This window comes from Geotrypetes seraphini, chromosome 5 (genome assembly GCF_902459505.1).
Source record: "Geotrypetes seraphini chromosome 5, aGeoSer1.1, whole genome shotgun sequence".
In the NCBI taxonomy this organism is placed as follows: Eukaryota; Metazoa; Chordata; class Amphibia; order Gymnophiona; family Dermophiidae; genus Geotrypetes; species Geotrypetes seraphini.
The window spans coordinates 271,401,838-271,429,795 of record NC_047088.1 but is presented as its reverse complement, the minus strand read 5'-3'; the positions used below and the strand labels follow the sequence as shown (position 1 = coordinate 271,429,795).

Sequence of the window (27,958 nt, the reverse complement as noted above, 5' to 3'; positions counted from 1 at the left end):
TCAAATACGTTGGATCCCTAAGAGCGAGGGATAGTAGATGGCGTGGTTAGGCAGGCTAGAGGGGCTCATCTGGTCTTTATTTGCTTTCATTTGGGGAGAGTGTGATGCAGTGGTAAAGCTCCAGCCTCAGCACCCTGAGGTTGTGGGTTCAAACCCTGGGCAAGTCACTTAATCCCCCCACTGCCCCAGGCACATTAGATAGATTGTGACAGGGAAAATGCTCGAGTACCTGAATATATAGAAATACTAAAAAAATGGTTTCAAGTAGTAAAGGAAAGGATTAGAACTTGGAGAATGCCTTTTTTACTTTTACAACTATACTCAAAGCGCTTTACATACAGGCACTTCAAGCATTTTCCCTATCTGGCCCAATGGCTCACAATCTATCTAATGTACCTGGGGCAGTGGAGGATTAATTAAATTAATCTGCACCAGTTTGAAGTCATCTGCTAGGCTCTGGCCAAGGCAGGATGCGGTGCATGCCCGGCCCTTATTCTGAAGTTACGGATCTGACTTGCCGACTTCCCTTATCTACATTGTTCTAACATGCCAGAGGCTGTTCACCTTGGAGACCTGCTGCGGATATGGGTACGGCCTGGCGCGAGATTTATACCCTCTCTCCCGGATTTTTCAGGGGCTGGTGAGAGCTTACCAGACACTGCCAGAACTGCCACGCTTTCCAAGGCTCGGGTCCCTCTCTCGGGGAGAAACTCATTCCAGGGCGCCCTGCCCTTCACAAAGAAAAGAGAACTCTCCCCGGGGCTCCCGCCGGCTTCTCTGGGATCGGTTGCATGACTTGCCCTGGATCATAGGGAGCAGCATGAGGTTTGAACCCAAAACCTGAGGGTGCTGAGGCTGTAGCTCTAAGCACTATGCCACACTCTTCTCTTTTTTTCCTTTGCGTTGGTAGTGATTTATACTCTAGGATTTTCTGACACCATTTCTTCTTGTTTTCTTGGGAGGGAGGTTTATGCCAGTAGTACTCATCTTATAGGCAAGCTCTTGAACTGTGGTACATCAAAAAAAATAACACTTGGAAACTTGGAGAGGGCATAGGATGAAGTTCAGAGGCGATAGGCTCAGGAGTAATCTAAGGAAATACTTTTTTACAGAAAGGGTGGTAGATGTGTGGAAGAGTCTCTCAGTAGAGGTGGTGGAGACAGAGAAGGAAAAAAAAACATCCTTCACAGAACTGGAATTAAACACAATCAAGTACCCAATTCAAAGCACACTTAAGATTCTGGGAATACAACTAGACAGAAACTGCACAATGCAGACCCAAATCCACAAAATCATCCAAAAAGCATTCTTCACAATGCGTAACCTAAGAAAAATAAGAAAATTCTTCAACAAAGATCAATACAAGATATTAGTACAATCCCTTATACTAAGTATTGTAGACTACTGCAACAGCCTCTACCTATCATGCCCAAACTACATGATAAAACAACTACAGACCGTTCAGAACACGGCCCTCAGACTCATCTACTCCCTCGGCAAATATGACCACATCACCAATGCATACCTAGACTCACACTGGCTACCAATAAAAGCAAGATCCCAGTTCAAATTCTACTGTCTACTATATAAAGTAACACATGGAACAGCACCCAGCTACCTAAACAACCGACTACACCGTAACCTCTCACACAGAATAAGGAGAACTCAGAGCCTATTCATTTACCCCCCTCTCAACGGTACACGACGCAAGAAACTATACGACAGCCTTTTGGCGACACAGGCAGCGAAGATTGACACTACCATCTCCAATCTACTGATCAAATCAACAGACATTAAAGTATTCCGAAAAGAAATCAAAACTCATTCATCTCTTCAAAAAACACTTCCCATCATCTTAACCTCACTATAGCACTAGAAAATACTCTCATGAACACCACCACCACCACCACAGCAACACCTCAACATTGTACAACTCACTACTGTATCCCGATTGTATTATTTTTATTCATCACAGTAACCTATTATATACCTACTCTTTGCTTTGTAATTTTCCTGGAAATGACCAGACTAACAATTGTAACATGATACATCCTTGATTCTATGTACTGTAACGCTACTGGAAATGTTCAGTCTTCTAACTTGTAATCCGCTTAGAACCGCAAGGCACAAGCGGAATAGAAATCACTAATGTAATGTAAGACTGTGTCTGAATTGAAGAAAGCCTGGGAGATAGAAAAAGATAATGGTTATTGTGGATGGGCAGGCTAGATGGGCCATTTGACCTTTGTCTTCCATTATGTTTCTATGTTTCTATCTATAGGGCCTGTGACCATGCGCGGATGACATCACACAAATCCGCTCATGCTCCAGGCCCATCAGATGCGGCCAGATCTGGTTGAAGAAGAAAGGAGGCTTGCTGGGGTGGGGCTGGGGGTGGAACGGGGCAGGACTAGGCAGAATGGGGCAGGGTTGGAGGCAGGGTTATGTGTCACGGGTTTTCTTTTTCAAAATATGGTAACTCTAGGTGGGAGGGGCTTGTGAAAACGACTCCATTTATCTTCCATTCGAGTACAAATGGCCAAGGGTAATGGTCATTGTCCATCCCTCTTTTCCAGTGCTCACTCACCTCTTTAGTTGCAGTATCATTCAGCTCAAGGTGCACTTCTTTCACGAGTGGCGCGCAGGTGTCGACTGCACGGTTCACAAGCTGCTCTCCCAGTACTGAGCTCACAGTAGAGCTGGAATGGTTCCGGGGAAAGAAGTTGTCTCTCTCATCACTGGGGTGGCTAAAAACAACACCAACAGAGGTAAAAGCTTAAACATAAGAACATAAGCAGTGCCTCTGCTGGGTCAGACCAGAGGTCCATTGTGCCCAGCGGTCTGCTCACGCGGCGGCACATAGTTCAGGACCTGTATAGTAATCCTCTATCTATACCCTTCTATCCCCTTTTTCTTCTGGAAATCGTCTAATCCCTTCTTGAACCCCAATACCGTACTCTGTCCTATCACACCCTCTGGAAGCGCATTCCAGGCATCCACCACCCTTTGGGTGAAGAACAACTTCCTAGCATTGGTTCTGAATCTGTCCCCTCTTAATTTTTCTGAATGCCCTCTCGTTCTTGTAGTTTTCAAACGTTTGAAGAATCTGTCCCTCTCCACTTTCTCCATGTTTGTCGTAAATGGTTTGCAGAGCTCCTTTCGGAGTTCCAGCTTTGCTGTCTTCTAGTCAGATTGTCCTTTTTGTAAATTACTGGCTTGTCTGGATCTCCTGTTTATAATTTATGCTGAAAATTTTCAGCTGGAAGATAGATAAATCAGTTACAGATGTAATTGAGTTCATAAAACTATGCCTGTGATCTATTCATTTTTGGATAAGAGGAAATCATTTGTGTCTAATATGGCTAAAAGTCAAATTTTGATATTCTCTGATTAGCCTTCGCTGGATCTACCTCTGCAGTTCTCTATTAATGGAATAGATATTTTGCTTGTAGATGAAATCAGGTATCTGGAAATACTGCTGAATTCATTGTCGTCTATGAAATATTTGAGAGATATTAATATATCGGTGGATGAACTAGAATTTAGATTACAGGGGAGCTGACTCAGGAAGTACTTTTTCTGGAGACTGTGGTAGATGCCTAGAAGGTCCTCCCACAGGAGCGAGTGGAGATGAAAACAGTATTTTGTAGTTTAGTGGTAATTAAATGGTCTATGCCCCAATTGTGCCGGAACAGATAGGCCAGTGCTGGCAAGACTTCTGTGGTCTATGCCCTGAAAACGGCAAGGACAAATCAAGTTTGCATCTGAGCTTATCTTGTTGGGTAGACTGGATAGACCGTACAAGTCTTTATCTGCCGTCATCTACTATGAGACTATGCAAAATGATGCAGATGATTTTTTTTTTTTTTTAATTTATTATTTATTAGTTTTATACCTTTACAAGAAAATACATCTTGCTTAGGAAAATACAGCAGGAATAATTGTTCAAATGTTCAAAATCACATTTTACAATAATAAAAGAAAAGGAAATACGGGTATGCTTTCTTAGACCTCAAAAAGCTATTGAGGGGGAGTTAAACAAATAGTTGAGAAGCTAATCAATCATATTACAAAGAATCAAAAGTACCATGAAAGGCCATAACATAACACTCTGCATTCTAAATACTATTAATCACCTATACACCAGCAGCCATTTTCTTCAGTTCCAAAAAAGATCTTAACTGCTCTGGTTGAAAGAAGACATACTTAACTTGAGCATATTTCACAATGCATTTGCAGGGATATGCGAGCAAAAAGGACGCACCCAAAGCCCTGGTATCCTGTCGCATTGCTAAGAAAAGTTTCTGCTTTTCCTGGGTAACCTTTGTTACATCCAGGAACACCCATATCTTTTTACCGTAGAACAATTCTCTAGAGACACGAAAGTAAAGTTTCATAAAAGAGTCAATGTCCTGTTGGAAAATAAATGAAGCTAGAAGTGTCATTCTCTGAGTTATATCTGTAATAGATTCCTCTAATATGGCTGAAATATTATTTAAGTCCAATTGTGGAGTCTGTTCTCCAACCCCCATTACTTCTCTGTTTTTTGGTGAAGAAGGCAAATAATAAACTTTATTCAAAGGAGGACCCTGCCAAGAACAAAATTTGACTCGATTCAGATGGCTGTTGAGAAGACACTTGCTTATCCAGGATAGATGAAAAGATGGACCTCGGGACTTTGCTTTCTCTATTCTTGGACTGTGTTCGTTTTTTATTATTACGTATGTACTGATGTCCACTGCTTTTGAATAAAGAGGGTTACAAATTTAACGGTTGTCCGTCAGTTCTAAGGTTGATTCTATGGAAGGAAGGTTTGAAGAATTACATCAGATGACATAAGCTCTACTGAAAGATAATCTCTTTATACAAGGGTAGTTTGAAAAGTTTTACTAATTTTCCCCGATTGATGATATGTAAAGTTCTAATGTTTTAACCCTGATTGCTGAATGTTGTATAAATGTTATCATTATTATACACCGCTTAGAAATGTGATTAAGCAGTATAAAAATTTTTTAAAATAAACTTGGAAACTTGGATAAAACTTGTCAATGAGTATTTTTCCGACGGGATGAAAAAACTGGAAACTCACTGGAGACTACATTGTTTAAATTTTCTTTTTACCAAACTTTTCAAGCCACCCTCATTGAATATATGGAGAACATGGTTAGACTCAGTAATTTGTACCTTTGGTAGCATCTATAGACATGGTATGGAGATGATTAAAACCCTACCACCTATAGTGCAAGCTTATTCTTTCATGTTAAGGGAAATGGAGGTTGCAGTATATTATCCACAATTAGGTCAGCCTGGCTTACTGGAATTTTCATTAAAATAGTGACACAAAGAACAACATTGACTAACACATTTGCATTAGAGACTGCAGAAGAATATCACATCTTTACTTCAAACAGATTAATGATCTGTTCTTTGGATCAAAAGTGTGGATTTTCCTAATTTGCACAGAAAAGAAATCAAAATCTTTTGGCTCTAGGAGCAAGTTTTATTTCGAAATGTCCTTGTTTGTGTGTACTTTAATTTGAAAGGGGATAGATTCCATACGAACGTAGGAAGTTCTTCTTCACCCAGAGAGTGGTGGAAAACTGGAACACTCTTCTGGAGTCTGTCATAGGGGAAACACCCTCCAGGGATTCAAGACAAAGTTAGACAAGTTCCTGCTGAACAAGGACGTACGCTGGTAGGGCTAGTCTTTGACCAAAGGGCCGCTGCGTGAGCGGACTGCTGGGCATGATGGACCATTGGTCTGACCCAGCAGCAGAATTTCTTATGTTCTTATGTATATGTTTTTTGATCCAAAGCAGTTAAATTCCTTTTTAGAAGCAAGGAAGCAGAATCAAGCACAAGTTACATCACTTCTCTGCCCTGTCCTTTATCCTCAACAGGGAAGATGGATGAGAATACCACCTGCGCACCTGACTGCTTCACTTTCTCTCCCAGTGCCACAAAGTCACTTTTGATACATTTGCAGGGGTACCTGGCAGTACGTGGATGAGCAGCATTAGATAATAGCCATCTTTCTATAACATCTTGGATTTTGGCACCAGGCAGACAGCATACCTCCCGGGACATCATGTCTGGTCTGTAGATGGATGCCTCTGAACCGCTCAGAAGGGAATTGCAAACCACCATTATCTTATGCCTCCTAATGGTCATGGATCCAGCAATTTTGAGGATTTCAAGCTTTGGTCCTTCCTCTCCCTGGAATGCTCTCATGTCCTCCACTTCCAGGACAGCATACTGGTTTTTCAGTTCAGTCCCAATCTTGCTCGGTTCCATAATCTGAGTCCAGCTGTCTTCCCTCAGCCCAGCCTCTTCTTCCCCACTGCTGGAAATCTTTGACACTTCATGAACCATTTCATCGATGTACCTCTCATTTTCATGGATGCTTCTCAGTCTTGCCACCTCCTCTCTCAGTTCCATTACTTCCTTCATGAGATATTCAAGCTGAAGGCAGCTTACACATGGAACCGTTCCCTCTGCCTGGGTAACATTTTCTGTTTGCCCAGAGACAGAAGCTGTAACCTGAGCAGCAGCTTTGGTGACACGATGTTTCCCAGTCATACTTTGGTTGCATACCTGGAAGTATGAAGAAGAGCAGAAAATCCTACCAAAACAATGGAGCCAAAAAAGCTCCTCCTTGGGGTGGGTGGGAGGGAGTTAACACCAAACAGAGACTTTCCTCAACAGCTATTTGTGCCCTGATCTGATCTTATGCCCTGAAATGCAACCTAAAATACTAATCTAGAGTAAAACACTTTTTTGTAGAAAACTCTAACAAAGATTCTAAAGGCTACACTATTGCCTAACTGATTTTGTTAAGTTAAAAAAAGAGAACTACAATGAAATAACCTAATGAAACCCAAGTTTACCTTTCTCAGGCAGGATATTCCAATGGATATTTCTTTTCATTAGCAGAGCAGATCCTCACTCAGAGGCACCAATCTGTGAATTACTCTCTTTAATGCTGAGCCTCTACAAACTCTCTCTTAGAACCAGGCTTGCTGCACTCTTCTTGTTATCGCCTATCTCCTCCTCTTTGAGTTTAATCTTTGCATATATATCCTTTCCTGCTCCTTCCAAATTTCATAACCTTCCTTCCACCCCCTAGCAATCCCTTTCTTCCAGGTACTTTGGTCCTACCATTCTCCTCCTGCCTACTGGTATATCAATGTTAAGGGTTCTCCTAGCTCTTCAGGGCCCACTTAATAGCTCAGCTCACAGAGTACCCTCTCCATTCTCACACACCCTAGACTGATATCTGGCATCTGCTTCATGTTCCTTAGAATTCCATCCTTAGAATTATATTTGATGGCATATATGCAAGGTACCGAAAGGGGCCAGGTTACTTGAGCCCTGGACTAGGATAGATGCTGCAATGACCAAGTGAGTAGACTTAGGAGGGATTTAAAATAAGGGAAAATGTCCTCAGGCTCATAGTGCCACATCGTAACCAAGCTCTGACTTTTCTTCATACATTGTTGACTTCCTATGATTCATGGTATGCTTCTGATATTCTCCTTCAGGTCTACCCTAGATTGGGTTACACCAATTTCTGCTCTTCCATCCCTTGTCTCTTTTTTCCATCTTCAAAAGATTTTTGTCCTATCAACACAAAACTTTAGCTTATGAACCGATTATTGTACTCTCTTCTCTGACTTTGACCCTATCTCTCTTTCTGGTCCTCTTTCTCATCAGCACCCACCTGTGCTTAAGTAAGAGGGCCCGCAAAACATTGGCTCTGTCCTCAGCTTTAATCTGGTCAGAGATAATCATGGTTTCTACCACTAAGTGAGCAATTCCTGGAAGTGTGGTCTGCTCCAGGTCTAGAAGGACAGCCCCTGAGAGGAAGAACAGAAAGAACAGAACCAAGTTATAATCCACTCCCTTTTTGTATATTGTACAGTCAAACTATTTCTTACCTACATTTATCAAATTCTGCTCCATTCAGCTCATAGCAATTTACAATTTCACATATTATAAAGACCTTTATATATTGTTGCTTTTGTCTGGGTCTTGTTGTGTCTAAGTGAAACCAACGTTTCAGCCATCTGCACAATGGCTGAAATGCCAGTTCCACTTATTCAGAATTGACAAGACCCAGACAACTGCAACAGCCATGACACCAACCACAGAAGCCTAAGAACACCTTCATACAATTTATACAGTAACAGCATAAGACTTTAATGTAAACATTTTCCCATTAGAGCCAAAGTACCTCAGACTGCCTTGAAATCAAAGGTGTTTGGTTCATTCTGATGATTTATGCGCTGGAAAATATCCAGGCAGCAGACAGCCTGATGCATGCCCCCATCCATAAGGGTCCAGATTGACCCTAAGAGGCATAAGGTAATGGTGGTTGGTGATTCCCTTCTGAGGGTTACAAAGGCGTCCATATGCAGACCAGACATGATATCCTGGGAGGTATGCTGTCTACATGGTATCAAAATCCAAGATATCAGGGAGAGCTTGCCAAGACTCATTAAGCTAATGACTATTATCTGATGCTGCTCATTCATGTTGGCACTAATGATATTACTAGGTATCCTCCGAACATATCAAAAGTGACTTTGTGGCATTGGGAGAGAAGGTGAAGCAGTCAGGTGCGCAGGTGGTATTTTCGTCGATCCTCCCTGTGGAGGGAAAAGGCCAGGGCAGAGAAGCTTGAATCCTGGAGATGAATGTGTGGTTGTGTGGATGGAGTCGTCAAGAGTGTTCCGCTTCCTGGACCATGGGATGATTTTCCAAGGGCTGCTGAGCAGGGATGGTGTGTATCTATCAAAGAAGAGGAGATGTGTCTTCAGCCACAGAATGGCTAACCTACTGAAGACAGCTTTAAACTAGAATTATTAGGGCAGGGTGATTAAAGCCCCCAGGTGAGAATAAGCCCCAGGTAAGTGAATCACTAACTACCTCTGCACAAAAGGGAAAAGGGGAAAATGTCTGGAAAGCAGTATATACTAATGCTTGAAGTATGAGAAACAAGGTTCTGGATCTAGAGACTGTGATGGAAGAGGCTGAGCTATTGTTAACTAAGTCGAGCCTTGTTTTTCAGGGATGACTCGGTATATAAATCCAACATTTAGATTGGATTAGATATAGTGGCAATCACAGAGATGTGGTTCATGAAGAACCATGACTGGGCTATAATTATACTAGGCTATAATCTGTTCGGGAAAGACAGGGTAGGAGGAAAAGGAGGAGGAGTAGCCTTTGACAAGGTGCCCCATGAACGCCTACTTTGGAAACTGAAGAACCATGGGGTGGAAGGAGACATACACAGATGGATCAGAAACTGGTTGGCGGGTAGGAAATAGAGGGTAGGAGTGAAGGGCCACTACTCGGACTGGAGGAGGGTCACTAGTGGGGTCCTGTAGGGCTTGGTGCTTGGGCCGCTGCTATTTAATATATTCATAAATTATCTAAAACAGGGACGAAGTGTGAGATAATAAAATTTGCGGATGACACCAAACTATTTAGTGGAGCTCGGACTAAAGAGGACTGTGAGGAACTGCAAAGGGACTTGAACAAACTAGGGGAATGGGCGATGAGATGGCAGATGAAGATCAACGTTGAGTAATGTGAAGTATTACATGTGGGAAACAGAAACCCGAAGTACAACTATACGATGGGAGGGATGTTATTGAATGAGAGTACCCATGAAAGGGACTTGGGGGTAATGATGGCACAGTGTGCAACGGCCGCTAAGAAGGCAAATAGAATGCTAGGCATAATCAAGAAGGGTATTACAACCAGAACGAAAGAAGTTATCCTGCTGTTGTATCGGGCGATGGTGCGTCCCCATCTGGAGTACTGCGTCCAATATTGGTTGCTGTACCTTAAGAAGGATACGGCGATACTCAAGAGAGTTCAGAGGAGAGCGGCACGTCTGATAAAAGGTATGGAAAACCTTTCATATGCTGAGAGATTGGAAAAACTGGGACTCTTCCCTGGAGAAGAGGAGACTTAGAGGGGATATGATAGAGACTTACAAGATCATGAAGGGCATAGAGAGAGTAGAGAGGGACAGATTCTTCAAACTTTCGAAAAATAAAAAAACAAGAGGGTATTCGGAAAAGTTGAAAGGAGACAGATTCAAAACGAATGCTAGGAAGTTCTTCTTTACCCAACGTGTGGTGGACACCTGGAATGCGCTTCCAGAGGGCGTAATAGGGCAGAGTACAGTACTGGGGTTCAAGAAAGGATTGGACAATTTCCTGCTGGAAAAGGGAATAGAGGGGTATAGATAGAGGATTACTGCACTTGGATCTGTTGGGCCACCGTGTGAGCGGACTGCTGGGCACGATGGACCTCAGGTCTGACACAGCTGAGGAATTGCTTATGTTCTTATATGTTAAAGATCATATTAAAGCCACACAATTGCAGGATCTGCAGAACAAAGGAAGAGGCACTGTGGATCAATTTGGAAAGAGGGGAATGGTGAATATATTTACATTGGTATGATATACAGGCCTCCTTAACAGATGGAAGAAGTAGACAGAGATTTAATAGTAGACATTCAGAATGTTGATTGGGGTATCCCTACTGCAAAGTCTTCTAGAAGTAGGGAGATCCTGGATTCTTTACAAGGAGAACTGTTCCAGCAGTTGGTAATGGAGACCACATGGGATGGGGGTTATACTGGATTTAGTGCTTACAAACAGGGAAAGTGTTTCTGATGTTACAGTGGGTGATCATCTGGCATCCAGTGATCACTGCATGGTACACGGTAGAGAAAGGGCTCATTCAAAAGCAAAGGTTCTAGACTTTTAAAAAAAACAACTTTGTTCATATGAGGGATCACGTCAAGGAATTGTCTGGATGGGAACATCTAGAAGAAGTGGACAAAACTGAAAGGAGCAATTTAAGGGCAGCAAACCATTTTGTAAGGAAAGTATGTAAAAGCAAGATGAAAAGAAGGACAATTTGGCTCTCGTAGTAGCTGAGAAGGTAATGAATAAGAGGTTAGCTTTCATAAATTACAGAAGATCGCAGAAAGAGGAAGACAGGAAAAATATTTGGAAAAGTTAAGAGATGTTGATCAAGTAGTCAGGAAAGCAAAGATGCAAATGGAAGAAAAAATAGCTGACAGTAAAACAGAGTGGCAAGACATTTTTTAGATATATCAGTGACAGGAAGACGTGCAAAAGTGGCATTGTGAGACTCAAAGTTGAAGGAGAAAAATATGTAGAAGCTGATAAAGAAAAGGCTGAATTGGTTAACAATTCTGTGTTCTGTTCTGTGTTCACGACTGAAGCACTGGGACTGCAGAAGACAAACGTGAATAGGGATGGAGGAGTGGTAGACCCTGTTCGATTTTCAGAGGGTTTTCTTCATGAGGAGCTAGCTAAATTAGATAAAGATAGACAAAGCGATGGGGCCGGATAGTGTACATCCAAGGGTGCTGAAGGAACTTAGGGAAGTTATGGTGGCTCCACTGACTGACCTTTTCAATGCTTCTCTAAAGTCATGAGTGTTACCAGAGGACTGGAGACAGGCAGATGTGGTCCCTCTATACAAAGGTGGAAGTAAGGAAGAAGTAGGGAATTACAGGTCAGTATCTCTGGCTTTTGTGGTAAGCAAATTAATGGAAACGTTTTTAAAACAGAGAATGGTGAATTTTCTGGAATCCTGTGGATTACAGGACCGAAGGCAACATGAATTCACTAGAGGTAAGTCTTGTCAGACAAATCTGATCAATTTCTTTGACTGGGTGACTAGAGAATTGGGTAGAGGGAATGCGCTAGATGTGGTGTATTTAGATTTTAGTAAAGCCTTTGACAGTGTTCCACACAGACGTCTGATAAATAAACTCAGTGCCCTTGGGATAAGCCCCAAAGTGATAGTGTGAGATAATAAAATTTGCGGATGACACCAAACTATTTAGTGGAGCTCGGACTAAAGAGGACTGTGAGGAACTGCAAAGGGACTTGAACAAACTAGGGGAATGGGCGATGAGATGGCAGATGAAGATCAACGTTGAGTAATGTGAAGTATTACATGTGGGAAACAGAAACCCGAAGTACAACTATACGATGGGAGGGATGTTATTGAATGAGAGTACCCATGAAAGGGACTTGGGGGTAATGATGGCACAGTGTGCAACGGCCGCTAAGAAGGCAAATAGAATGCTAGGCATAATCAAGAAGGGTATTACAACCAGAACGAAAGAAGTTATCCTGCTGTTGTATCGGGCGATGGTGCGTCCCCATCTGGAGTACTGCGTCCAATATTGGTTGCTGTACCTTAAGAAGGATACGGCGATACTCAAGAGAGTTCAGAGGAGAGCGGCACGTCTGATAAAAGGTATGGAAAACCTTTCATATGCTGAGAGATTGGAAAAACTGGGACTCTTCCCTGGAGAAGAGGAGACTTAGAGGGGATATGATAGAGACTTACAAGATCATGAAGGGCATAGAGAGAGTAGAGAGGGACAGATTCTTCAAACTTTCGAAAAATAAAAAAACAAGAGGGTATTCGGAAAAGTTGAAAGGAGACAGATTCAAAACGAATGCTAGGAAGTTCTTCTTTACCCAACGTGTGGTGGACACCTGGAATGCGCTTCCAGAGGGCGTAATAGGGCAGAGTACAGTACTGGGGTTCAAGAAAGGATTGGACAATTTCCTGCTGGAAAAGGGAATAGAGGGGTATAGATAGAGGATTACTGCACTTGGATCTGTTGGGCCACCGTGTGAGCGGACTGCTGGGCACGATGGACCTCAGGTCTGACACAGCTGAGGAATTGCTTATGTTCTTATATGTTAAAGATCATATTAAAGCCACACAATTGCAGGATCTGCAGAACAAAGGAAGAGGCACTGTGGATCAATTTGGAAAGAGGGGAATGGTGAATATATTTACATTGGTATGATATACAGGCCTCCTTAACAGATGGAAGAAGTAGACAGAGATTTAATAGTAGACATTCAGAATGTTGATTGGGGTATCCCTACTGCAAAGTCTTCTAGAAGTAGGGAGATCCTGGATTCTTTACAAGGAGAACTGTTCCAGCAGTTGGTAATGGAGACCACATGGGATGGGGGTTATACTGGATTTAGTGCTTACAAACAGGGAAAGTGTTTCTGATGTTACAGTGGGTGATCATCTGGCATCCAGTGATCACTGCATGGTACACGGTAGAGAAAGGGCTCATTCAAAAGCAAAGGTTCTAGACTTTTAAAAAAAACAACTTTGTTCATATGAGGGATCACGTCAAGGAATTGTCTGGATGGGAACATCTAGAAGAAGTGGACAAAACTGAAAGGAGCAATTTAAGGGCAGCAAACCATTTTGTAAGGAAAGTATGTAAAAGCAAGATGAAAAGAAGGACAATTTGGCTCTCGTAGTAGCTGAGAAGGTAATGAATAAGAGGTTAGCTTTCATAAATTACAGAAGATCGCAGAAAGAGGAAGACAGGAAAAATATTTGGAAAAGTTAAGAGATGTTGATCAAGTAGTCAGGAAAGCAAAGATGCAAATGGAAGAAAAAATAGCTGACAGTAAAACAGAGTGGCAAGACATTTTTTAGATATATCAGTGACAGGAAGACGTGCAAAAGTGGCATTGTGAGACTCAAAGTTGAAGGAGAAAAATATGTAGAAGCTGATAAAGAAAAGGCTGAATTGGTTAACAATTCTGTGTTCTGTTCTGTGTTCACGACTGAAGCACTGGGACTGCAGAAGACAAACGTGAATAGGGATGGAGGAGTGGTAGACCCTGTTCGATTTTCAGAGGGTTTTCTTCATGAGGAGCTAGCTAAATTAGATAAAGATAGACAAAGCGATGGGGCCGGATAGTGTACATCCAAGGGTGCTGAAGGAACTTAGGGAAGTTATGGTGGCTCCACTGACTGACCTTTTCAATGCTTCTCTAAAGTCATGAGTGTTACCAGAGGACTGGAGACAGGCAGATGTGGTCCCTCTATACAAAGGTGGAAGTAAGGAAGAAGTAGGGAATTACAGGTCAGTATCTCTGGCTTTTGTGGTAAGCAAATTAATGGAAACGTTTTTAAAACAGAGAATGGTGAATTTTCTGGAATCCTGTGGATTACAGGACCGAAGGCAACATGAATTCACTAGAGGTAAGTCTTGTCAGACAAATCTGATCAATTTCTTTGACTGGGTGACTAGAGAATTGGGTAGAGGGAATGCGCTAGATGTGGTGTATTTAGATTTTAGTAAAGCCTTTGACAGTGTTCCACACAGACGTCTGATAAATAAACTCAGTGCCCTTGGGATAAGCCCCAAAGTGATAGAGTGGGTCAGGAACTGGTTGAGTGGCAGCAACAGATGTCAGTGGAAATCACTCTAAGGGAAGTTAACAGTGGTGTGCCTCAAAATTTGGTTGCTGGGCCTGTTCTTTCTAACATTTTGGTAAGTGATGTTGCTGAAGGGCTTTCAGGTAAGATTTGCCTCTTTGTGACTGATACCAAATTCTGGAATAGCATAGATACCCCTGATGGGGGCTTCAAGGTAAGATGACGTTATTCGCTGACGACGCCAAACTATGCAATATAGTGAGAGACGGCAATTCACCCGATAGTATGACACAGGACCTACATTTGTTGGAGCTTTGGTCCTCAACCTGGCAGCTGGGCTTCAAGCTAAGAAATGCAAGACCTCAGCAGCAGAAATACGTGCAGAACTTACACCTTGAATGGTGAGACCTTAGCTAGAACTTCAACAGAACGAGACTTGGGAGTGATCATAGAAACATAGAACATAGAAATAGACGGTCCTCGTACAATCCATTATCCTCTCCAGATTGGATTATTGCAATTCCATTTACCTAAGCTTAACAAAGAAAAGCCTCCACAGACTCCAACTAATCCAGAACACTGCGGCCAAACTTATCTTCTCAAAAAGTAAATTTGACCATGTCACACCGCTCCTATCCAAACTCCACTGGCTTCCCGTTATTTCCAGGGTCTACTTTAAATGTGCCTGCCTAACCTTCAAGATCCTCCACGGTATCCTTCCTCCTTTTATCCCTCTATCCTGGAATTCCTCAAATCCAACCTCCACTAGATCCACTCAAAAATTAAAACTATCCTACCCCTCCTTAAAAGGCATCTCCCTTGTTGGTAAACTTGGCTCTTCCCTCCCTTTCAGAATCACTCAGCTCTGGAACAGTCTCCCTTCCCCTCTCCGCAATTTGAGCCCCCTTCTACCATTCCGTAAGCATCTGAAGACCTGGCTCTTCTCCAGAACGTAACCCCGTCCCGCTCCTGGCACTCTCACACCAACCTCTCTTCTCTCATACTTATATAATTCCACTGGAGTTCCGTTCCTTCCCTAACCATGTAAACCGTGTCGAGCTCCATCTGCGGAGATGATGCGGTATATAAACCCAAGATTTAGATTAGATTAGATTAGATTAGATGGCAGATAAGGGCCACGGCCCATCAAGTCTGCCCACTCCAATGACCCTCCCTATCTATCATTGCGGATAGATCCCACATGTTTGTCCCATTTGGCCTTAAAATCTGGCACGCTTCTGGCCTCAATAACCTGAAGTGGAAGACTATTCCAGCGATCAACCACCCTTTCGGTGAAGAAGAACTTCCTAGTGTCACCGTGCAGTTTCCCGCCCCTGATTTTCCACTGATGCCCCCTTGTTGCCGCGGGACCCTTGAAAAAGAAGATATCCTCTTCCACCTCGATGCGACCTGTGAGGTACTTGAATGTCTCGATCATATCTCCCCTCTCTCTACGTTCCTCGAGTGAGTAGAGCTGCAACTTCCCTAACCGCTCCTCGTATGGGAGCTCCTTGAGTCCCGAGACCATCCTGGTGGCCATTCTCTGGACCGATTCCAGTCTCAGCACATCCTTGCGGTAATGTGGCTTCCAAAATTGCACACAGTACTCCAGGTGCGGTCTCACCATGGATCTATACAGTGGCATAATGACTTCAGGTTTACGGCTGATGAAACTCCTGCGTATGCAACCTATGATTTGCCTTGCTTTGGATGAAGCTTGCTCAACTTGATTTGCAGACTTCATGTCTTCCCTGACAATCACCCCTAAGTCTCTTTCTGCTTCAGTTTTTGTCAAGATCTCGCCATTTAGGGTGTAAATCTTGCATGGATTTCGGTTTCCCAGGTGCATGACTTTGCATTTTTTGGCATTGAAACTGAGTTACCAGGACCTAGACCAGTGCTCCAATAGAAGTAGGTCATGCATCATATCATCTGCCATTGAATTATTGTCTGTTGTGCTCTTGTTCACTACATTGCTTAGCTTGGCATCATCGGCGAATAACGTTATTCTTCCTCGGAGCCCTTCTGTCAAGTCTCTTATGTAGATGTTGAACAAGATCGGGTCCAGGACGGAGCCCTGTGGCACTCCACTTATCACCTCTGACATTTCAGAGGGGGTGCCATTCACCACTACCCTCTGAAGCCTACCTCCAAGCCAGTTCCCAACCCAATTTGTCAATGTGTCGCCTAAACCTAAAGAACTCATCTTGCTTGGCAACCTGCGGTGTGGTACGCTATCAAATGCTTTGCTGAAATCCAGGTAGACGATGTCCAGGGACTCACCAGCATCCAGCTTCCTCGTCACCCAGTCAAAGAAGCTGATCAGGTTGGATTGGCAGGATCTCCCCTTAGTAAATCCATGTTGGCGGGGATCCTGTAGTTTCTCCTCGTCCATGATTCTATCCAATTGGTGTTTGATTAGGGTTTCCATTAGTTTGCTCACTATCGATGTGAGACTCACTGGTCTGTAATTTGCCATCTCCATCTTGGAGCCTTTCTTGTGGAGTGGGATGACGTTAGCTGTCTTCCAGTCCATCGGGACGTTACCTGTACTAAGGGAGAGATTGAAGAGCGCGGATAGCGGTTCCGCTAGGACATCACCCAACTCCCTGAGCACCCTAGGGTGTAGGTTGTCAGGCCCCATTGCCTTGTTGACCTTGATTTTTGACAGCTCGCAATAGACGCTGCTGGGTGTAAACTTGAAATTACTAAACGGGTCAACTGATTTAACCCTTGTCTGTGGCTGAGGGCCGATTTCCGGCGCCTCGCGGGTGAAGACTGAGCAGAAGTATTTATTTAACAGTTGGGCTTTTTCCGAGTCCGTTTCTACATAGTCTCCTTCTGGTTTTCTGAGACGTACTATCCCGCCCGAGTTCTTATTTCTATCACTGATATACCTGAAGAAAGATTTATCTCCTTTCTGGATGTTCTTTGCTAGAGACTCCTCCATGCGGAATTTGGCCTCTCTAACTGCTGCTTTGACGGCCCTTGACTTGGCCAGATATTTTACTCTAGAGTCCTGTGTCCCTGATTGTTTGTAAGAGATGAATGCTTTTTTCTTCTCTTTGATGATGTCCGAGATCTCCGTAGAGAACCACTGTGGCTTCCGTTTGCTTACTGATTTAACATAGCGGTTTGTTGTTTCCTGTATGGTGGCTTTCAGAGTTGACCACATTTCTTCCACGCTGTCGGTGTCTGCTTGGCTTTGTAGCGCCTGGTGAACGAAGTCTCTCATGTCTTGGAAGTTTGTGTCTTTGAATTTGAGAACCTTGGTCATTGTGGTAGATTTCGTGAAACCTTTCCTGAGATTGAACCATATCATATTGTGGTCACTGGAGGCCAAGGTTTCACCCACCGAGACCTCTGTGATACTTTCCCCATTGGTAAGTACTAGGTCCAGTATTGCCTGATCCCTTGTTGGTTCAGATACCAGTTGCCTGAGTCTTGCTCCATTCAAAGAGTTTAATAGCTTCCTGCTGTTGCCGGAAGCAGAGGAAAGTGTGACCCAATCCACATCAAGCATGTTGAAGTCACCTACCAATACTGTGTCACCCCGCAAGGTGATATTCTCTATATCTCCGATTAATTCCTTATCTAGGTCATCTTGATATCTTGGGGGTCTGGATACTACACCAAGATACAGGCATTTGTCCTTCCCTCTGGCCAAATTTACCCAAAGGGATTCCCCAGTGTACTGTACATCCGTGATTCTGGTGACCTTAATGTCATCTTTAGTATATAATGCTACACCACCTCCTATTTTACCCTCCCTGTCCCGGCGAAGCAAGTTGTAACCTGGTATGTAACCTTGGCAGTCTGTGAGCCAGGTCTCAGATATCACCACTACATCCAGGTCGGCATTCCTCATTTCTGTTTCCAAGTCTAGGATCTTATTTCCCAGACTGTGGGCGTTGACGTACATAGCCCTCCACGTTGTGTGTTTGTTGTATCTCAGTGGGGACGATCCCTCTTTATCAACTAGGACCCCATTAGCATTATTCGCATGTCTCTTACACTCCCTAACATTATTCGCCTGTCTCTTACACTCCAAAGACCCAGAGCTAAAGCTTGAACCTGTCTCGGACTCCCCATGACTATAGTGTGCTCCTATCTCAGACTCGGTAATGTGTGTACCCTGTGGGGGTATTCCCGTTTGGGCTACTCGAGCTCCTTTAGTGCAATTTGCAACGTGTGCACTCTCTCTGGTCCCAGAATTATAATGTGTACTCCCTCTAGACCCAGAATTGCTATGTATCCTCCCCCTAAACCCAAAATTGTAATGTGTCCCAGAAATATAGTATTTACTTAGCTCAGTCTCAAAAGAGTATTGGTAGCTTAGCTCATCAGGTGGGTTGTTTGTGCCCGTACCCTCCCCCAACTTACCTAGTTTAAAGCCCTGTGTAGTAGGCGGGCTAGACGGTGTCCAAGGAAGTTCTTCCCCCTCCTGGTCAGGTGTAACCCGTCTGGTCCCAGCGCAGACATGAAAACTGCTGATCATGTGGAGAAGGCTTCATCTAAGGCAAGACAGTTGTTAGGTTGCATCCGCAGGAGTTTCGTCAGCCGGAAGCCTGAAGTCATAATGCCATTATACAGAACCATGGTGAGACCTCATTTGGAATACTGTGTGCAATTCTGGAGGCCACACTACCGAAAAGATGTGCTGAGAGTAGAGTCGGTGCAACGGATGGCCACCAGGATGGTCTCAGGGCTCAAGGATCTATCGTACGAGGAAAGGCTGAAAAATATGCGGCTGTACTCACTCGAGGAATGTAGGGAGAGAGGAGACATGATTGAGATGTTTAAGTATATTACCGGCCGTATCGAAATGGAAGAAGAGATTCTCTTTCTCAAAGGACCCTCAGCCACAAGAGGGCATCCGCTCAAACTCAGGAGCGGGAAATTTCATGGCGACACCAGGAAATATTTCTTCACCGAGATAGTGGTTAATCCTTGGAACGAGCTCCCGGTGCAGGTGATTGAGGCAAACAGCGTGCAAGAATTTAAGAGCAAATGGGATGCCCATGTGGGATCCCTTAGAGGGTTAAGCCAAGGGAACCTGTCACCAGGAGTGGGATCCCTAGGATAGTAGACTTGGGGCTGGGTCAGTAGAGTGGGCAGACCTGATGGGCTATGGCCCTTATCTGCCGTCATCTTCTATGTTTCTAACATGAGAAAGGACCTATCGAAACTTGAAGAATGGTCTGAAATATGGCAGCTAAGATTTATGATAAGCAATGCAAGGTCATGCATTTGGGCTGCAAAAATCCAAGGGAACGGTACAGTTTAGGGGTGAAGAACTTTTGTGCACAAAAGAGGAGCAGGACTTGGCTGTGAAAGTCTGTGGTGATCTAAAGATGGCCAAACAGATTGAAAAGGCAACGGCAAAAGCTTGATGGATGCTAGGATGCATAGGCAGAGGAATGGGCAGTAGATGCCGCCTTAAAACTCTTTGGCACCCACTAAAAGGTGGATAGGGTTGCCAGATTTTATGCTAGTAAAATCCAGACTCATGGCCCCTCCCCCGGCCCCACCCATCTCAAGTGCTCAGAGCCACGTTGGGAGTCGCATATATGCGCACATGCATGTGACATCACCGCTTTGCATCCATTCATGTGCAGATACCCTCCCGACATCATCCTTAGCAGGAAGCTTTTCAAAACCTGGACAAAGTGCTGGCTTTTGAAAAGCTGTCTGGACGCCCACATATATCCTCTAAAAAGAGGACATGTCTGGGTAAATCTGGAAGTCTGGTAATCGTAAGGGTGGAGTGGAAGGGAATCTTATCTCACGAAAGCCAGTCAATATCTTAGATTCCTCGTAAATCCTACATTTCCCCACCAGGGGGAGAGAGAGAGGGAGGAAGCCCAATTTCCCTGGTTAAAAAAATCGATACATAATGGCCTGCAGGCTGGGAAGGGGATGAGGAATCAGGAAGGGAATCACATGATTGCCTCATTAGGGGAAGTGACTCTCAAGGCAGGGGGAGAGTAGATGGCAGCTCTGGAGGGAATGGACTGGATAGAAGCAGAGGTTATCCTGAAGCAATGGACTGTAATGTAAGTCAGAGGGAATGAGAAGATTGGGTGGACACGGTTGCAGAAGAGGGTGGTGAGCTGCCCCAATGCCTCCTATAATACCGGGAGGGAAGGCTTTAGTGATTAAAGAAATGCATTCAGGAATCAACTGAGAAGATGCAAATGTTTCGCGAGTTTATTAACCGAGTTCAGAAGTTAAAGAAGTGTAAACAGAACTACAAACTTGCTTAGCCTGCTTTATCCCTGGACTGATGGGATAAAAGCAGAAAACCAGGACCGGAATAAACTAACTCCTCTTGTTTTGTGTGTTAGATTTTTTTCTGGAGGTTACAAGTTGATTTCCTCCACCCCTTTTTGTTGTTGTTCACCATGTAGATTACAAAGAGTTGCAGTGAACTCCCCACTTTGTGGATTACAATATTGCTTCATTGTCATTTGTTTTGTAAAATGACAAACTTTTCACTTCTTGCCCGGAGTCTTTGGGACTCCCTACACTCTAGGCCAGGGGTAGGGAACTCCGGTCCTCGAGAGCTGTATTCCAGTCGGGTTTTCAGGATTTCCCCAATGAATATGCATGAGATCTATTTGCATGCACTGCTTTCAATGCATATTCATTGGGGAAATCCTGAAAACCCGACTGGAGTTCCCTACCCCTGCTCTAGGCTGAATGTAAGCAGCACCTGAAGTGAAGGCCCACTATGGAGTGACTGCGTTCACGCCTAACCCCATGGACCTCTGTACACATGCAGACTGTGAAAAATGGCATGAAGACCTCAGGAAATTGGAAGACTGACCATCCCAATGGCAGATGAAATTTAAAGTGGACAATTGGGAAGAAAAATCGGAACCATTGTTACTTGACCAAGGTCCACCTTAGGAGTCAGCAATCAGAAAAACAATCTAGGTATCACAGCAGACATCCCTGAAATTTTCTGCCCAGTGTATGGTGGTGGTCAAAAAAACAAGCAAAATGCTAGGAGTTATTACAAAAGGGATGAAAAATAAAACAAAGCCTCTGTATCGCTCCTTGGTGCAACTTCACCTTGGGTATTACGTTCAATTTTGGTCATCTTATCTCAAAAAAGTTAGAGCAGAATTAGAAAAGGTTCAAAGAAGAGCGACCAAGATAATAAAGGGGATGAAGTAAGAGTAAAGAAGTTAGGGCTCTTCAGTTTGGAGAAGAGATTGTGGGGGGAGGAGGAGGGGGGATACCTAAGCGGTGTAGAAAGAGTAAAAGTCAATAGATTGTTTTCTCTTTCTAAATTACAACGTCTAGGGCACACTCAATAAATCTGCATGGGAATACTTTTAAAAATGAATAGAAGGCAATATTTGTTTACAGCTTGTTCAGTTAAGCTCTGGAACTCATTGCTGGAGGTTAGTGTACCTGGGTTTAAAAAGAGTTTGGACAAGTCCCTGGAGAAAAGTATACAATCAGCTATTGAGAGAGGTGTGGGGAAAGCCACTGGCTGTTCCTGGGGTCAATAGTATGGAATCTGGCTTCTCTGAGCTTCTGCCAGGTACTGGATTGGCCACTGTTGGAAGTAGAGTACTGGGCTGGATGGACCATTGGTTTGACTCAGTAAGGCTATGCTTATGTTCTTGGCATCTCTGAACTCCTCAACACGCAGCTCTGTTGAATGAGACTGAAGCGGTCCCACGAGTACCATGTGAGGAACTTTCACAGCTTGGTTTAAATGTTTATGTGCTGGTGGCAGGAAGCCAGAACTTATGGTATCCAGGACATTTTGTGTTTTAAACCCATCTAAACCAAGATAGTGAGAGACCTCGGATCACTCCTGAATCCTGACAAGGAGGCCTCACCCAGAAACACCTCTGACAAAAGGATCAGTCAGCGTGCCAAAGCCTTTTCCTACATCGTGCATCCAGAAAATTGTGCTCAGGCTTTATAGTCACTTCATTCTTCTCTCTATGTTAACTTTCCGCATCAGCCCCAGAATGATAGAGCAACGTAAGCCTGCAAAGGAAGAAGCAAAGGCCTCTCAAAAGAAAGACATGAAGGCCGTTTCTCTTCCCTTGTATTTATACACAAGACAAAGCTGCTAACGGTGCAATGAGAACTCACCATGCGTAATGGTTTTTCTTAGTTCCAGGAGACTACGGAAGGACAGTGAAGCCACGTGAGGTTTCCCCCAGCGAGACGTGTCCTCTTCCACATCTTCCTCAAATTTAATCCACCGGGCTGTCTCTTGCCACTGCAGTTCCTGGTTCTTATTATGGATGAGCTCATTCAACTCCACAAACACCTACAAATAGTCCATCAAGCATCAGGAGATTCATCACATTTAATGTTCCCTTATTCCCAGCATTTTGAAGAAGGGGCTGCCCAGTTACCTCTCACACCACAACATGTCACTGGTACTCTCTAATTTTTTGTTATTGTTGGAAATTGTTTATTGGTTGTCAAAATTACAACCATTAAAAAAAGTAGAATATCTGAAGGGTACAAATGTAACACTTTCAAATAACAGGATGCATAAGATGAGATCCTCACCTCAGAACATAATATGAATTGTGACCCCTCCCCCCAAATATTCTGCTTTACAATAAAAGGCATGTACTCATCTTGTATCATGTAATGGAGAGCCTGGAATGTGCTGTCATGCTGAAAATTGCTAATAAAATAAGCCAGATCTGAGGAGTTAGCTGTGACCTTTTGCATCTGTATGATAGCCAAAGCCACTTTGGTACTAATAATCCTAACCTCTGTTTGTGTGTTCATTTCCTCAGACACACCTTGGGCTCTGAAATCTGAGAGCCAAGCTAAGGGCAAGGAGTCCCCCAGGTTTTCCCAGTCATCAACACTTTCCCAACTGCAAAACGGTGAGAGATGCTACAGCATGGATTTAGCTTGTGACCTCCATCTTGGATCTTGGCAACTTCTAATATTCTTTCACTAACACCATGAACTTACATCAAATGCTTTCCCAGATTTTGAATATTCAATTCAAAAATTCAACATAAGTATCAGTTATTTTGGTGACATGTGTAATATATTTATTAAGTACAGTATAGTGATTTTCTCTTTAGAAATAAATACTCCTCTGGATATGGAGAGATGACCTTGAACTCGCATGGCCCATCGATCTCCTGGAGATCCACCACCCCGATGGCCAAGGACAAAGGAAGCATCCTAGGGGTTGATACTTGATGATGACCTTTTGTGCTCCGACCATATCTCCCAAGTAGAATCCGCCTTATTCTACTACCTCCGGCAGCTAAGGAAAATCAGATGATACCTCTTGGAGCTGTAATTCACTCAACTACTATATGCCTTTGTCCTCTCCCATATAGACTATTGCACCATGCTTCTAAATGGGCTCACTATAAAAAAATACCCATCGACTACAATGAGTACAAAATGCCACCATCTGACTCCTGAAGAATCTTCACATATGAGACCCAATCACAACAGGACTGCATGCTGCCCATCGATAAGCGATGTATATTCAAAGGCCTAGTAATGGTCTACAAACTCTTCCATGACATGGTACCAGCCTATATGCCCACCAAACTTCTACTCTATGCTCTGAATCGACTGCTTCGCTCGCAAGGTGAAAACCATTTACGTGTGCCCTCAGGACACGCCCCCTGCCTTGAGACCGCTCAAAAAAGATTTTGCTCACACTACCTGCATGTCTCTGGAACAAACTATCTACCCACATAAGATCGTTAGAAGATCTACTAAACTTCAGGAAGGCAATAAAAACCTACCTCTTCACTTGACTGTCTAGGAGAGTGCACCTACCCAAATTTCCTGAACCTTACGAAAAAGGACACCGACCCTCCGCATTTCAAACACTGAGGTGCTTCACCCACCATACCACGCACTGTCACACTTTATATTGCCCATCTTATAATGCTCCATCCTATCAAGTCACCTCCGGTGGTATAATGTATAGCCTCCACTGTGCATACTAAGTCAGTCAGTCACATTGGTAATACTACGCTTTCGATGCTATACCCATCACACTATGTCTCACCACACCATGTTTTGTCATATTATGTTTACCATGCTTTCTTAACTAAGCTTTGCCATCTTTGTCAGAAAGTGTCTTCCATGTCATGTTTATCATCACTTTGTATAAATACACTTTAATATTTATGTAAACTTGTAACCCAGTTTGAGCTCTCCTGGGCGGACGGGATAGACAACCAAATCAATAAAAATGTTTTTATATATACTCAGTTAACATAAGAACATAAGCAATGCCTCTGCTGGGTCAGACCTGAGTTCCATCGTGCCCAGCAGTCCGCTCACGCGGTGGCCCAACAGGTCCAGGACCTGTGTAGTAATCCTCTATCTATACCCCTCTATCCCCTTTTCCAGCAGGAAATTGTCCAATCCTTTCTTGAACCCCAGTACCGTACTCTGCCCTATTACGTCCTCTGGAAGCGCATTCCAGGTGTCCACCACATGCTGGGTAAAGAAGAACTTCCTAGCATTCGTTTTGAATCTGTCTCCTTTCAACTTTTCCGAATGCCCTCTTGTTCTTTTATTTTTCGAACGTTTGAAGAATCTGTCCCTCTCTACTCTCTCTATGCCCTTCATGATCTTGTAAGTCTCTATCATATCCCCTCTAAGTCTCCTCTTCTCCAGGGAAAAGAGACCCAGTTTCTCCAATCTCTCAGCGTATGAAAGGTTTTCCATCCCCTTTATCATACGCGTCGCTCTCCTCTGAATCCTCTCGAGTAACGCCATGTCCTTCTTAAGGTACGGCGACCAATATTGGACGCAGTACTCCAGATGCAGACGCACCATCGCCCGATACAATGGCAGGATAACTTCTATCGTTCTGGTTTTAATACCCTTCTTGATTATGCCTAGCATTCTGTTTGCCTTCTTAGCAGCCGCTGCGCACTGTGCCGTCGGCTTCATTGTCATGTCCACCAATACCCCCAATTCCCTTTCTTGGGTACTCTCATTTAATAACATCCCTCCCATCGTATAGTTGTACCTCGGGTTTCTGTTTCCCACATGTAATACTTTACATTACTCAACGTTGAACTTCATCTGCCACCTCGTCGCCCATTCCCCTAGTTTGTTCAAGTCCCTTTGCAATTCTTCGCAGTCCTCTTTAGTCCGAGCTCCACTAAATAGTTTGGTGTCGTCCGCAATTTTATTATCTCACACTTTGTCCCTGTTTCTAGATCATTTATGAATATATTAAATAGCAGAGGCCCGAGCACCGATCCCTGTGGGACCCCATTCGTGACCCTCCTCCAGTCCGAGTAGTGGCCCTTCACTCCTATCCTAGATATATGATGTCTATGGGGTCTCCTTTGTCCATCCGTTTGTTAATTCCTTCGAAGAAGTGCAATAAATTCATTAGGCACGATCTCCCCTTGCAGAAACCATGTTGGCTGGTTATCAGACGTTCGTTTTTTTCAAAATGTTCATCAATGTTTTCTTTTATCAGTGCTTCCACCATTTTCCCCGGAACCGAGGTCAGACTCACCGGTCTGTAGTTTCCCGGGTCACCTCTTGATCCCTTTTTAAAGATGGGCGTAATGTTGGCTATCTTCCAGTCCTCCGGGATCATGGCTGTTTTCAGGGATAGATTGCAAATATGCTGCAGTAGTTCCGCTATCTCCTCCTTTAATTCCTTCAGAACCCTTGGATGGATTCCGTCTGGATCCGGGGATTTGTCAGTTTTTAGTTTTTCTATCTGCCTGTGTACATCTTCAAGGCTCACTTCCATGGATGTTAATTTATCTGCTTGATTTCCATGGAAGAATTGCTCAGGTTCCGGTATGTTGGATGTGTCTTCGTTTGTAAATACAGATGAAATCATCCAATCCCTTCTTGAACCCCAATACCGTACTCTGTCCTATCACACCCTCTGGAAGTGCGTTCCAGATGTCCACCACCCTTTAGGTGAAGAAGAACTTCCTAGCATTGGTTCTGAATCTGTCCCCTCTTAATTTTTCCGAATGCCCTCTCGTTCTTTTAGTTTTTGGAAGTTTGAAGAATCTGTCCCGCTCCACTTTCTTTATGCCCTTCATGATCTTGTAAGTCTCTTTCATGTCCCTTCTAAGCCTCCGCTTTTCCAGGGAAAAGAGCCCCAGTTTCTCTAATCTTTCAGCATATGAAAGGTTTTCCATACCTTTTATCAATCTCATTGCTCTTTTCTGAACCCTCTCGAGTAACGCTATATACTTCTTAAGGTACGGCGATCAATATTGGATGCAGTACTCCAGATGCGGGCACACCATTGCCCGATACAACGGCAGGATAACTTCTTTCGTTCTGGTTGTAATACCTTTCTTGATAATACCTAGCATTCTATTCGCCTTCTTAGAGGCCGCTGCGCACTGGGCCGACGTCTTCATTGTCTTGTCAACTATTACCCCCCAAGTCCTTTTCTAGGGTACTTTCACCCATTACCAGCCCTCCCATCATATAGCTGTACTTCGGGTTCCTGTTTCCTACATGCAAGACTTTACATTTCTCTACATTAAACTTCATCTGCCATCTCGTCGCCCACTCTTCTACTTAGTTCAGGTCCCTTTGTAAGTCTTCACAATCCTCTCTTGTCCCAACTCCACTAAATAGTTTGGTGTCATCTGCGAATTTTATTACTTCGCACTTCGTCCCTGTTTCTAGATCGTTTATAAATACATTGAACAGCAGTGGTCCGAGTACCGACCCCTGTGAAACACCACTCGTGATCCTCCTCCAGTCCGAGTAGTGGCCCTTCACTTCTACCCTTTGCTTTCTACCCGCCAGCCAATTTTTGATCCATCTATGTACGTCTCCTTCCACTCCATGGCTGTTCAGTTTCCGTAGTAGGCGTTCATGGGGTACCTTGTCAAAGGCTTTTTGGAAATCTAAGTATACAATGTCTATGGGGTCCCCTTTGTCCATCCGTTTGTTAATTCCATCGAAGAAGTGCAATAAGTTTGTTAGGCACGATCTTCCCTTGCAGAAGCCATGTTGGCTTGTTTTCATCAGTTTATTTCTTTCTAGATGCTCATTAATGCTTTCTTTTATCAGCGCTTCCGCCATCTTCCCCGGAACCGAGGTCAGACTTACCGGTCTGTAGTTCCCCGGGTCACCTCTCGATCCTTTTTTATAGATGGGCGTAACATTAGCTATCTTCCAATCCTCCGGGATCACGCCTGTTTTCAGGGATAGATTACAAACCTGCTGTAGTAGTTCTGCTATTTCCTCCTTTAGTTCTTTCAATACCCTAAGGTGGATTCCGTCCGGGTCCGGAGATTTGTCAATTTTTAATCTATCTATCTGCTTGTGTACGTCTTCAAGGCTTACCTCCATGGATGTTAATTTATCTGCTTGATCTCCTTTGAAGAATTTTTCATGTTCCGGCATGTTGGATTTGTCCTCTTTTGTAAATACTGACGAAAAGAACATGTTTAGTCTATCCGCCACTTCTTTTTCCTCCTTCAACACTCCTTTCCTATCTCCGTCGTCCAGCGGACCCACCTCCTCCCTTGCCGGCTGCTTCCCTTTAACATATCTGAAGAACGGTTTGCAATTTAGTGCTTCCCTGGCTAGTCTTCCTTCATATTCTCTTTTTGCTATTCTAACCACGCGGTGACATTCTTTTTGATGCTTCTTGTGCTCTTACCGGTTCTTCCCGGTTTTGTCCTTTTTCCATTTCCGGAAT

At 43.7% G+C, this 27,958-nt stretch overlaps 1 protein-coding gene across 8 annotated transcripts in view; it reads right to left on the bottom strand.

Moving 5' to 3' along the window:
* Positions 1-27,958, bottom strand: part of SLC4A3 (solute carrier family 4 member 3) — a 198,634-nt gene that overhangs the window by 108,667 nt on the left and 62,009 nt on the right. For all 8 annotated transcript variants that reach the window (XM_033945918.1, XM_033945913.1, XM_033945916.1 and 5 more), the window contains exons 4-6: positions 22,393-22,573; positions 7,721-7,856; positions 2,588-2,747 (exon numbers count right to left, since the gene is read on the bottom strand). In XM_033945918.1, coding sequence (XP_033801809.1) covers positions 2,588-2,747; positions 7,721-7,856; positions 22,393-22,573 — 477 coding nt within the window. The remainder of the gene's footprint in view (positions 1-2,587; positions 2,748-7,720; positions 7,857-22,392; positions 22,574-27,958) is intronic.